We start from the raw sequence: 13,649 nt of genomic DNA, 5'->3' as shown, positions 1-13,649 counted from the left end.
GAGGGGTGGGGCCAGAGGGGTGGGGCCAGAGGGGTGGGGCCAGAGGGGTGGGGCCAGAGGGGTCGGGCCAGAATGGTCAGAGTGGTCGGCCAGAGTGGTCAGAGTAGTCGGGCCTGAGTGGTCAGAGTGGTCAGAGTGGTCGGGCCAGAGTGGTCGGGTCAGAGTGGTCGGGTCAGAGTGGTCGGGTCAGAGTGGTCGGGTCAGAGTGGTCGGGTCAGAGTGGTCGGGTCAGAGTGGTCGGGTCAGAGTGGTCGGGTCAGAGTGGTCGGGTCAGAGTGGTCGGGTCAGAGTGGTCGGGTCAGAGTGGTCGGGTCAGAGTGGTCGGGGCAGAGTGGTCGGGTCAGAGTGGTCGGGTCAGAGTGGTCGGGTCAGAGTGGTCGGGTCAGAGTGGTCGGGTCAGAGTGGTCGGGTCAGAGTGGTCGGGTCAGAGTGGTCGGGTCAGAGTGGTCGGGTCAGAGTGGTCGGGTCAGAGTGGTCGGGTCAGAGTGGTGGGGCCAGAGGGGTGGGGCCAGAGGGGTGGGGCCAGAGGGGTGGGGCCAGAATGGTCAGAGTGGTCGGCCAGAGTGGTCAGAGTAGTCAGGTCAGAGTGGTCGGGTCAGAGTGGTCGGGCCAGAGTGGTCGGGCCAGAGTGGTCGGGCCAGAGTGGTCGGGCCAGAGTGGTCGGGCCAGAGTGGTCGGGCCAGAGTGGTCGGGCCAGAGTGGTCGGGCCAGAGTGGTCGGGCCAGAGTGGTCGGGCCAGAGTGGTCGGGCCAGAGTGGTCGGGCCAGAGTGGTCGGGCCAGAGTGGTCGGGTCAGAGTGGTCGGGCCAGAGTGGTCGGGTCAGAGTGGTCGGGTCAGAGTGGTCGGGTCAGAGTGGTCGGGTCAGAGTGGTCGGGTCAGAGTGGTCGGGTCAGAGTGGTCGGGTCAGAGTGGTCGGGTCAGAGTGGTCGGGTCAGAGTGGTCGGGTCAGAGTGGTCGGGTCAGAGTGGTCGGGTCAGAGTGGTCGGGTCAGAGTGGCCAGCGTGGTCAGAGTGGTCAGAGTGGTCGGGCCAGAGTGGTCAGAGTGGTCGGGCCAGAGTGGTCAGAGTGGTCGGGCCAGAGTGGTCGGGCCAGAGTGGTCAGAGTGGTCGGGCCAGAGTGGTCAGAGTGGTCGGGCCAGAGTGGTCGGGCCAGAGTGGTCAGAGTGGTCGGGCCAGAGTGGTCAGAGTGGTCGGGCCAGAGTGGTCAGAGTGGTCGGGCCAGAGTGGTCAGAGTGGTCGGGCCAGAGTGGTCAGAGTGGTCGGGCCAGAGTGGTCAGAGTGGTCGGGCCAGAGTGGTCGGGCCAGAGTGGTCAGAGTGGTCGGGCCAGAGTGGTCGGGCCAGAGTGGTCAGAGTGGTCGGGCCAGAGTGGTCAGAGTGGTCGGGCCAGAGTGGTCAGAGTGGTCGGGCCAGAGTGGTCGGGCCAGAGTGGTCGGGCCAGAGTGGTCAGAGTGGTCGGGCCAGAGTGGTCAGAGTGGTCGGGCCAGAGTGGTCAGAGTGGTCGGGCCAGAGTGGTCAGAGTGGTCGGGCCAGAGTGGTCAGAGTGGTCGAGGTCGGGCCAGAGTGGTCAGAGCGGTCGGGCCAGAGTGGTCAGAGCGGTCGGGCCAGAGTGGTCAGAGCGGTCGGGCCAGAGTGGTCAGAGCAGTCGGGCCAGAGTGGTCAGAGCGGTCGGGCCAGAGTGGTCAGAGCGGTCGGGCCAGAGTGGTCAGAGCGGTCGGGCCAGAGTGGTCAGAGCGGTCGGGCCAGAGTGGTCAGAGCGGTCGGGCCAGAGTGGTCAGAGCGGTCGGGCCAGAGTGGTCAGAGCGGTCGGGCCAGAGTGGTCAGAGCGGTCGGGCCAGAGTGGTCAGAGCGGTCGGGCCAGAGTGGTCAGAGCGGTCGGGCCAGAGTGGTCAGAGCGGTCGGGCCAGAGTGGTCAGAGCGGTCAGAGCGGTCAGGCCAGAGTGGTCAGAGCGGTCGGGCCAGAGCGGTCGGGCCAGAGTGGTCAGAGCGGTCGGGCCAGAGTGGTCAGAGTGGTCGGGCCAGAGTGGTCAGAGTGGTCGGGCCAGAGTGGTCAGAGTGGTCGGGCCAGAGTGGTCAGAGTGGTCGGGCCAGAGTGGTCAGAGTGGTCGGGCCAGAGTGGTCAGAGTGGTCGGGTCAGAGTGGTCAGAGTGGTCGGGCCAGAGTGGTCAGAGTGGTCGGGCCAGAGTGGTCGGGTCAGAGTGGTCGGGCCAGAGTGGTCAGAGTGGTCGGGTCAGAGTGGTCGGGTCAGAGTGGTGGGGTCAGAGTGGTCGTGGTCCAGAGTGGTTGTGGGTCAGAGTGGTCGTGGGTCAGAGTGGTCGCGGTCGGGTCAGAGTGGTCGGGTCAGAGTGGTCGGGTCAGAGTGGTCGTGGCAGGGTGCGCGTGCTTGCGGTGAGTGTGTTTATGTGAGAGAGACTGTATTAAGCATGGGCGGATTTTGCGGATTCGCAATCCGCGAATTTGCGGATTTGCGGATTGCGAAAATCCGCAAAATCCGCGAATTCTCGCGGATTTGCGTATTTTTTTGGGGGGTGTGTGTTCGCACGGGTTTCTGCAAGTTCGCGAGGGTTTTGTACAATTTCGCAAATTGCGAACTTACTTGTCGGGTCGCCAGTTTTGCGAACTTGTTGTTTCTACGTGCCCAGCCTGTTTGCAAGGCTTTCTTCATCACTGCCACCCTCTGTCACCACTGGCACTCTCTTTGGTCACCCATGCCACCCTCTGGCTCACCCATGTCACCCTCTGTGTCATCACAGCACCCTCTGGTTCACCAGTGTACATTATTGGGGCAAAGCAAAGCACTGCCATCCTCTGTCAACACTGGCACTCTGGTTCACCCATGCCACCCTCTGGCTGGCACACCCATGCCACCCTCGGTGTCATCACAGCACCCTCTGATGGACTAGTGAGTGTACATTATTGTGGCAAAGCCAAGCACACCTGCACTAAGTTTTGCAAACAACAACACCTGCCCTGCCCCAACTGACATTAATGAAGGCTGGCACCTGCTTGTCTGCTCCCTTTCCTTTTTGTTGCAATAACAGGATGCAATGGCATACTTGTAACTATTCTGTGACTGTCAGAGCAGGGTCACACAATAGTTGCAAGTAGGCAACCGGATTCTGGAGGGCCCCTTCAGGAAGCACTACAGGTAAATGGTTACAAATGATGAGCTCGAACTTTTGCACCTGCTCGTTGGTTTTGCTTTTGCAAAACTCGTTTTTCTGTAATTTCGCCCTATTCGCGAGGCGCGGCGTCGTGCGAACTCGACCGTGGAAGCCGCGAACTCGTGCGAGTTACCCCAAGGTTGAGTATGGGCGCCGCCATTTTGTTTGCGTGACGTATTTCCGTTTCCGCCCGCTATGTGTAATCTCGCGCAATGAGCGCATTGCGAATGCAAGTTCACACGAGTTCGCGAGAGAAATCGCGTGCGAACTTACTTACGCGCATGTTAAAAATAAATTTCAACAAAACAGTTCTATCATGCATGCACCCATAACTAAGCCTGGTGGTTTTCAATTCATGTGCAGAATTGTAATTTTTACAATTTCGCGAGTGCGAGATTGTTGCTGCGCGGGACGCGAGCAGTGCGAACACAAGCAAAAAAATCCTCAGCTCGCGAACTTGCAGATTTTCCCCCCCAAAAAGTCTAAAAACAAGCAACACACACAAAAATCACCACAAACAAACATCAACTTACTTCCTTGTGAAATAAAATTTCGAATCCAAAAGGCCTCAAATCCAAATATCCAGCAGCATCCACAAAAAGTAATCCTTCCCAGTCAAGATCGAAATCAAATTGGCCAGGAAATGGACTAAGCAATGGGAGGAGCTTGCTGGACAGGAACAGGAAGTTGGAGACTGGGGCACTTCCTTCACCCCATCCCTATGGGAGGAGCTTGCTGGACAGGAACAGGAAGTTGGAGACTGGGCCACTTCCTTCACCCCTCCCCAATTGTAATTTTTGTACTTTCGCGAGTGCGAGATTGTTGCTGCCCGCGCCGCGGACCGCGAGCAGTGCGAACACAAGCAAAAAATCCGCTTCGCACGGATTTGCGTATTTTCGCCACATCCGCGAGAGTTTGCGGATTGCGGATTTGCCGAAAATCCGAAAAATCCGCGAGCGGAACGGATTTTGCGCCCATGCTTACTGTGTATATGAATGAATGAGTGTATGTATGAGTGAGAGTGAAAGTAACAGTCCGATAGCATGTGATGTCACTTCCACTACCCCAGGCATTTTGGTGAGTTGACCCCCATGTTACTCCTGCAGTAATACCGGCAATATGTAAGCCTACAAGTACCATAGGGCAATGCGATCTAAGATTAAGGTTGTCAGATTCGAACTCCCATCCATGGACTTAAATCCTAACTCAGACTCATGGCACTGACAACCAATAGGAAGCTTGCAAACAAGGATCCCCTTGGAAGGCTCCACCCTTCCCACGTGTCCAATAGGGTGCCAAAGCTGTCCCGTGTCACTTGTGAAAGGCCGAGTCTGGCCTGGGTGTCTGATTCCCAAATCTTCCCATTTGTGGTACATGTAGTGTTGTTTTAGCAATGGAGCAGTAAAACTGGAAGGAACAGAGGTAAAGTGGTCGCGGCAAAACTCCTGAAACCTGGCAAGGGAGGGGAAAGCTTAGATTTTTTTATAAAACGCAACAGAGTCCTGCCATATTTCCCAAGTCATTGGCTGGTATGCTGCAGGGTTTTACTTTGAATTCTCGGACTTGAAGTCTTGTTGATTCATTATAAATTAATTATAAAACAGGACTGCAAGTCCCAGAAGTCAAAGGAAAAAACCTATACTAGAGCAGCACATCACTCATGGACCACGAAGATTTGTCAGCTATGAATGCACTCCCACCCCACACCCAACTTAAGTATTTGAGATGATCAAAGCCCATGAGCTCACCAAAGTAGGACCACAAAAGAAGAGCTGGCGGCCCTTCCATGACTTCCGGTTTCCGCACTGAGTGGCAGGAACAGAAATACTAGCTAGGCATACAGGAAGTAGTGATTATTCGCAAGCCTAAATTGATGGTTCACAAAATATAGGAAGCGATTACCAAGAAGGAGAAAATCATTACTCAAAATATGGAATGTTAATAAAGAATCTGCAAGCCGTTACCAGAAACAGGAAGTGACGATTACTAAGGAACCGGAAGTGAACACACACAAAACAAGCATTTGCAATGCAACAGGTCTCGCATTAGGAAAGTGTGAGCTATTTGAATTAATAGATTTTTTTTAATTTATGTGTTGTTTTAGAAAATAGATAAATTAATAGCATAGGCATTTATAATGGCAATAGCTTAAACTTTTGCAAATGTGACAGGTATGTGGAGTGTATGTATGTTTTATAGAGTTCAGTAAATCTGTGATGTGTAAATATGTGGTACAGAGTGGCTTTATGTTGAGTGCATGTATGTTGCATTGAGTAGAGTGTAAATATGTGGAGTGTAATTTTGTGGTACCGAGTGGTATTATTGTGATAGTATTTATGTTGAATTGAGTAGAGTGTAATAATGTGGCTTGTAAGTGTGTGGCACTGAGTGGTATTAGGGGTGTATTTAAGTTTTATTGAGTAGAGTGTAAATATGTGGTTGTAATTATGTAGCATATTTACTGAGTGAGCACTGAGTGGTATTGTGTGGAGTGTGTGTTTTATTTAGTAGTATATAATTATGTGGCGTGTAATTATGTGGCACTGTGTGGTTATGATGTGGAGTGTATTTATGTTGCATTGAGTTGTGTGTAAACATGAGGTGTGTAATTATGTGGCACTGAGTGGTATTATTTGTAGTGTATGTTGGATTGAGGCAGTGTAATTGTGTATTATATCAGTATGTTGCATTGAGTGGTATTGTGTGGAGTGTATGTTGCATTCAGTATAGTAAATATGTGGTATGTAATTATGTGGTACTGAGTGATATTTGGAGTGCATGTTGCATTGAGATCACTGTAATTATGTAGCATATAATTATGTGGAACTGTGTGTGATTATATGTAGTGTATTTATGTTGCATTGAGTAGAGTGTTAGTATGAGGCGTGTAATTGTATGGCACTGAGTGTTATGTGCTTTCAAACCGTTATGAACATAAGATGCATATGTATGCATATATGTATGCATGCATTTATATTTGTATTTATATTGTTATGCAGATATATATATATATATATATATATATATATATATATATCCAAAGAGTTGCCTGTGTATGAAGGGGCCACTCAACAGGTATAACCTTCGCCAACACTTTTTAATGGAAGAATGCACAGCGAGGAGGAGACGCTGCATCACATAATTAAGTCCAACCTGACGCGTTTCATGCCTGTGGCATTTCTTCAGAGGTAGCAGACTTGTGAGGCATCAGCACAACATTTGAAGTCAAAACTCCGCCTTGAGGGCGTGGCCACTTCCAAGGCTTTCTGGATCTTATAGTCCCGTTTTACTCAAGTGAGGTGTTGCGCTTGATACTCAACTTACTTTTATGACCAAATGGTTTGTAATGTAGCTCTCGAGTCCTCGCTGGCCACATCACTCTTCCAACAATAAGCTCCTGTCCCATAGGCAACTACGTCGTTTAGGCGTCGCTGCAGGGAAGCTTCGCAGCCTCGGGTCACCCTCCGCGGCTCAGGCAAGCCGCAAATACATCCAAAGAGTTGCCTGTGTATGAAGGGGCCACTCAACAGGTATAACCTTCGCCAACACTTTTTAATGGAAGAATGCACAGCGAGGAGGAGACGCTGCATCACATAATTAAGTCCAACCTGACGCGTTTCATGCCTGTGGCATTTCTTCAGAGGTAGCAGACTTGTGAGGCATCAGCACAACATTTGAAGTCAAAACTCCGCCTTGAGGGCGTGGCCACTTCCAAGGCTTTCTGGATCTTATAGTCCCGTTTTACTCAAGTGAGGTGTTGCGCTTGATACTCAACTTACTTTTATGACCAAATGGTTTGTAATGTAGCTCTCGAGTCCTCGCTGGCCACATCACTCTTCCAACAATAAGCTCCTGTCCCATAGGCAACTACGTCGTTTAGGCGTCGCTGCAGGGAAGCTTCGCAGCCTCGGGTCACCCTCCGCGGCTCAGGCAAGCCGCAAATACATCCAAAGAGTTGCCTGTGTATGAAGGGGCCACTCAACAGGTATAACCTTCGCCAACACTTTTTAATGGAAGAATGCACAGCGAGGAGGAGACGCTGCATCACATAATTAAGTCCAACCTGACGCGTTTCATATATATATGTACACAGCAGTGTGTGCCTGCGCAGTGTGAGACATTGCTGTGTGTGTGTGACAGCGCAGTGGGTGTGTGACAGCGCAGTGTGTGTGTGTGACAGCGCAGTGTGTGTGTGACAGCGCAGTGTGTGTGTGACAGCGCAGTGTGTGTGTGACAGCGCAGTGTGTGTGTGTGTGACAGCGCAGTGTGTGTGGGGCAGCGCAGTGTGTGTGGGGCAGCGCAGTGTGTGTGGGGCAGCGCAGTGTGTGTGGGGCAGCGCAGTGTGTGTGGGGCAGCGCAGTGTGTGTGGGGCAGCGCAGTGTGTGTGGGGCAGCGCAGTGTGTGTGGGGCAGCGCAGTGTGTGTGGGGCAGCGCAGTGTGTGTGATAGGACACTGAGTGACTCACAGCAGTGTGTGACTGCGTAGTGTGAGACATTGCTGTGTCTGTGTGACAGCGCAGTGTGTGGGAGGCAGCGCAGTGTGTGTGTGAGGCAGCGCAGTGTGTGTGCGAGGCAGCGCAGTGTGTGTGCGAGGCAGCGCAGTGTGTGTGTGTGTGTGTGAGGCAGTGTAGTGTGTGTGTGAGGCAGCGCAGTGTGTGTGTGAGGCAGGGCAGTGTGTGTGTGTGTGAGGCAGGGCAGTGTGTGTGTGTGTGAGGCAGGGCAGTGTGTGTGTGTGATGCAGCGCAGTGTGTGTGTGAGGCAGTGCAGTGTGTGTCTCAGTGCAGTTTGTGGTAACAGCTCAGTGTGTGTGTGGCAGTGCAGTGTGTGTGAGGCAGTGCAGTGTGTGTGTGTGAGGCAGCGCAGTGTGTGTGTGTGTGTGTGAGGCAGCGCAGTGTGTGTGTGTGTGTGAGGCAGCGCAGTGTGTGTGTGAGGCAGCGCAGTGTGTGAGGCAGCGCAGTGTGTGTGAGGCAGTGCAGTGTGTGTGAGGCAGCGCAGTGTGTGTGAGGCAGCGCAGTGTGTGTGTGAGGCAGCACAGTGTGTGTGTGAGGCAGCACAGTGTGTGTGTGAGGCAGCACAGTGTGTGTGAGGCAGCGCAGTGTGTGTGTGAGGCAGCGCAGTGTGTGTGTGTGTGAGGCAGCGCAGTGTGTGTGTGTGAGGCAGCGCAGTGTGTGTGTGTGAGGCAGCGCAGTGTGGGTGTGTGAGGCAGCGCAGTGTGTGTGTGAGGCAACGCAGTGTGTGTGTGAGGCAACGCAGTGTGTGTGTGTGAGGCAACGCAGTGTGTGTGAGGCAACGCAGTGTGTGTGTGAGGCAACGCAGTGTGTGTGTGAGGCAGCGCAGTGTGTGTGAGGCAGCGCAGTGTGTGTGAGGCAGCGCAGTGTGTGTGAGGCAGCGTAGTGTGTGTGAGGCAGCGTAGTGTGTGTGAGGCAGCGTAGTGTGTGTGAGGCAGTGTAGTGTGTGTGAGGCAGTGTAGTGTGTGTGAGGCAGTGTAGTGTGTGTGAGGCAGTGCAGTATGTGTGTGAGGCAGGGCAGTGTGTGTGTGATGCAGCGCAGTGTGTGTGTGTGAGGCAGTGCAGTGTGTGTCTCAGTGCAGTTTGTGTGTAACAGCGCAGTGTGTGCGTGATAGGACAGTGTGAGTGACAGCAGTGTGTGACTACGAAGTGTGAGACATTGCTGTGTGTGACAGCACAGTGTGTGTGAGGCAGCGCAGAGTGTATGAGGCAGCGCTGTGTGTGTGTGTGAGGCAGCGCAGTCTGTGGGTGTAACAGCACAGTGTGTGTGAGGCAGCGCAGAGTGTATGAGGCAGCGCTGTGTGTGCGTGTGAGGCAGCGCAGTCTGTGCGTGTGTGGCAGCACAGTGTGTGTGAGGCAGCGCAGAGTGTATGAGGCAGCGCTGTGTGTGTGAGGCAGCGCAGTGTGTGTGTGAGGCAGCGCAGTGTGTGTGTGAGGCAGCGCAGTGTGTGTGTGAGGCAGCGCAGTGTGTGTGTGAGGCAGCGCAGTGTGTGTGTGAGGCAGCGCAGTGTGTGTGTGAGGCAGCGCAGTGTGTGTGTGAGGCAGCGCAGTGTGTGTGTGAGGCAGCGCAGTGTGTGTGTGAGGCAGCGCAGTGTGTGTGTGAGGCAGCGCAGTGTGTGTGTGAGGCAGCGCAGTGTGTGTGTGAGGCAGCGCAGTGTGCGTGTGAGGCAGCACAGTGTGCGTGTGAGGCAGCACAGTGTGCGTGTGAGGCAGCACAGTGTGTTTGTGAGGCAGCACAGTGTGTGTGTGAGGCAGCACAGTGTATGTGTGAGGCAGCACAGTGTGTGTGTGAGGCAGCACAGTGTGTGTGTGTGAGGCAGCACAGTGTGTGTGTGAGGCAGCACAGTGTGTGTGTGAGGCAGCACAGTGTGTGTGTGAGGCAGCACAGTGTGTGTGTGAGAGGCAGGGCAGTGTGTGTGTGTGTGTGATGCAACGCAGTGTGTGTGTGATGCAGCACAGTGTGTGTGTGTGAGGCAGTGCAGTGTGTGACTCAGAGTGCAGTTTGTAACAGCGCAGTGTGTGTGAGATGCAGGGCAGTGTGTGTGTGATGCAGCGCAGTGTGTGTGTGATGCAGCGCAGTGTGTGTGCGAGGCAGTGCAGTGTGTGTCTCATAGTGAAGTTTGTGTGTAACAGCGCAGTATGTGTGTGATAAGACAGTGTGAGTGACACATAGCAGTGTGTGACTAACAAAGCCCGATAAGGGGAGGGGAATCGGCAGTGCCATGCAGGGTCCCCGAAGAAAAGAGCCCAACAAACAGAAGGGAGGAGGGAGCAGCTGCAGCCCAAGAGAGAGCGAAGAGCAGCTGTTCCGAACAAGCAGCGACCAGTGGTAAAAATAAATAAATAATTGCCACCAGATGCACGTCCCTGCCATGGGAAAGAGAAAACAAACCCCGACAAAGTAAAAATGTATGAAAAAAAATGTTGAAGTCACACTGGAGTTGCAATCGGGATAATTTCTACCAGATGAGCCTCGCTGAAATGCTCTTAAGTATGTCATTAAATTACAAAGAAAACAAGCTCTCGGCATTGCTGTGGCGGGGGAGTGCATTCCTTTGAAGTCTGATGGGGGGGGGGGGCGGCTTGGGAGCGGCTTCCTTTGAAGTCTGATGCCGAGGCTCAGACAAATGGTGAATGGTGTGCGATGTGGCTGGTGATGTGCACACGCCTGGCTCACATGAACTGCACCTAATCCGCAGTGGGTAGACTTTTGAAAGCCTCTTACTATAATCTCGCCGAACAATGCTTTCGCATTGCTTCAGCGAGACCTAAAAATGATTGAGAAGTAGTGCTTAGAAAAAATGAAAGTGGTTATTACTACAGAAACAGAGAGTTCTCTCCAAGAATCTGGCAACTATTGCAAAGACACCAGGAAGTGGGGATTAAGACGAAGGAAATATTGAATACCAAGAAGCAGGCAGTGGCACTGGCAAAGCCCATATGTTTGACTTTTACACTTAAGTGCTGGCAAAAAAAAACAATATAACCCTCAACAGCAATGTAAAATATATGTATTTTTTTAAGTTGCTTTGCCTTCACAATTTATGGATGAGATAAAGAATTAAGTGTATGAGGACAAAGTGTGCCCTTCAAGTGCACAATAGTCCTCTATGCACACCAGTGGAGGTGGAAGGATACAACCGAAGAGCAAGAGCCAATAGAAAGAAGGTGAGACGGGTTTTGCTACTGGGGCTCGTCTAGGATATGACTGACAATGTCACAAGCCAATGGGTGAAGGTTACAGAGCCAGAGAGACCAACGGACGAAGGAGGATGAACCAAAGCCCCTTAGAGTAGGTACAGAATACAATGTGCTCACCAAGCTCCATTGCACACCAACATTTAACAAGCATTGGCATAGCCCATAGGTCTCGCCTTTGGGTGACAGTAGGATCACTGTACACCAAACAGGAATCAACAGAGCAGCATGACTTGACTGTGCAGCGTGTGCACACTGTTTCATTTGCATACAGACAGAACAGATTGGAAGGGCAGTGATACATTTTCGTTTTGCTGAGGAGTTTATTTTGCTTACCAATAATTATTTTCTTTTTCTATGTATACACATATGAAAACAGAATATTGAAATGATCTGCGTATTTTAAACTGTAAACATATATATCATGCCCCTGCCAATTGTAGCCTATCTGAAAGGTGTCAAAAATTCATTTATACCTGCCCTTTTTCCAGCCCCGCCTGCTTCCTTCACGTGCAGATTTAATTTTGGGCTTGAGGATGCTGATAGTAACTAACTGCATCAAGTCTATCAATCTGGTCTCCCATGGAGTCTGCAGTGGCCCTGGAACAATTAAAATGCTCCATTTGGCCACTTTTTTTTTTACTTTTCTCTTTGAAAAGAACCCTCCTTCCCCCTAGCACCCCTTTATGTCAATCTAGATTGCTCGAGATGTAACACTCACCCCGTAATCTTTGCGCCCACACCACTTTTAAATGTCCCCAGCCGCTACTGCCCAGACATATCAGTACATGGTCACCACTGAAACAGATTAAATGTGCTTGACTAGTTATCCGGTGATGTAAGCAAAATGCCTTATGTAAGGAAGCTAAACAGGCATATAGAAACTAAAATTAAAAAAGCATCAAAGGCCAATGTTTTTAGATCTGCACCAACAATTATGCATCCTCAATTAGACAACAGATGGGAAGAGTGAGGAAAGAGAACATCTAGAATGGAAAACAAAATCAGTCTGGCAAATTTGAGGATAAAGGAACATCATTGTTAAATATTCTGTTACCTTCTATATCAATATTATGATCCGGAATCTCCAGCTCAATCGCGGCCATGTTTGTCTCTTTCCACGAGCCACTGAACATGCTAGAGAAGTAGCCAGACTAAAAAAAACAAAGACAAGAAGAATTAATCAAGATTAAAAATGGGTAAAAACATGAAGACTCCAACAGTATCCCTAGTGTTCATAGAGCTCATAATCCCTTCCATTACCAAGTCGTGGGTCCAATTAACCATGTTCTGGTCACTTTTCAAAGGTATGCAGTTTGTACACTCTTGTGCCAGGGCTTTTTCTTTTTTTTTTTTTTCAGTAAATTTTTATTGAAAATTATATTTACATGGTGCAGAGGATATACAGGATATACATGGGAGATAACTGAAAACAAGGGAAAAAGACCAGGAAGAGGCGCCCGGGGGGCGAGGGGGCGGTTAAGCAGTGACTTGCAGCCGTTTGTCCATTTTATTCTTGCTTCTTCTTCCCGTTTCTTTCGGCATTCCCCATTCCCCCTTGCAGACTGTCCGGTTGTCTTTTCGCTCCCCTGGTGGCGCGGAGAGAGAGGTATAGAGAAATAGAGAGTAAAGAGAGTAAAGAAGCACAGTTAGTTACAGAGTAGGTGATCTAAGTAGTCTATTTAGTGATGCCTTATCTGGCTCTGGCCTTCTTTCCCGGTTGTCCCTCTAACGTTCAGGGTGGCTTGTGTGAGGACAGGTAGTTGTCCAGCGAGAGCCACATTTTTTTCTGTTAAAAAATGTGCCCATTAGGTCATACAAAAACGTCAACCTCGACACTTTTTAACCCCCACTGAAACTTGTTTTTCCCAATTCACTCACAGCAGTTACTGAAATAATACACAAGTCGTTGTATGTACGCACACTGGTGGTATAAAGGGAACTTTTACATCTCTTTCTCAGTACTAAATTCTGTTGCTTGGAAAAAACTAAAATGCCTGAATTGATAACAGGAGGAATGCGTAAATCAACACCAGCAATATCAAGTATGCGAGTGTTCAAAGGCGATTTAGTCTGCCCCTGCACAAATGTAATATTTGTGCACATTAGTAAATCATTTTAAATTCAAATGCTAGAGAGCAGTGTTGGTTGGAGCAACGTCTAGGGACTGATTTAGAGGGAAAGTGCTATTTATCGCACCTAATAAACAACGATACCCCGGAGTGAGTTATTTATTGGGTGTGATCAATAGCACCCATTACGAGTTTTCAGTTAATAACATAGATTTTGGTGTTCAACGCACCAAAATCGGCTTGGTGCATCAAATACCATAAGCATCTCACCTGTTAAATTTCGGAGGTTTAATCTGTTAAAATGTAACGAAGAGTGAGGTAGGTAATACATCTGATTATTATCGGATACATTAAAACGCCCAAATCGTACTTCTAACTGTGCGCAAACAGGGGTTTACACACGGGTTGCAACACACAGACTCACTCTTAATCGGAACCCAAATGTCATTCTTAAGAATACAGGCTAGTCAGCCAAGGTTAGAAGAGTGACATGGTTCATTACCTAGCAAAGCAAGGTTGGCATATCTCTCTCAAGTCCTCCTGCTTCTGTTCTCCACCAAGATCAGAGCACTTAGAAAACAAGCACTGGCAAAGCTGATAGGTTTTAGCGATGTTGTACACCATGGTGGCTGCTGTTCAGCATGGCTAAAAGTTAGTGGGAGAAAGTTGAGTGGTGTGGAGCGCTGTAGAGTGGTGTAGATTTAAGTGTCA

General features: G+C 50.5%; 1 protein-coding gene across 1 annotated transcript in view; it reads right to left on the bottom strand.

The window, feature by feature from the left end:
• GMCL1 (germ cell-less 1, spermatogenesis associated) overlaps positions 1–13,649 on the bottom strand; it is a 478,283-nt gene that overhangs the window by 377,919 nt on the left and 86,715 nt on the right. Inside the window, exon 3 of the mRNA XM_078666688.1 lies at positions 11,924–12,020. Within this exon, the coding sequence (XP_078522814.1) occupies positions 11,924–12,020 (97 nt within the window). The remainder of the gene's footprint in view (positions 1–11,923; positions 12,021–13,649) is intronic.

This window comes from Lissotriton helveticus, chromosome 11, assembly GCF_964261635.1.
Source record: "Lissotriton helveticus chromosome 11, aLisHel1.1, whole genome shotgun sequence".
Lineage (NCBI taxonomy): Eukaryota > Metazoa > Chordata > Amphibia > Caudata > Salamandridae > Lissotriton > Lissotriton helveticus.
This window is presented reverse-complemented; position numbering and strand designations above follow the sequence as displayed.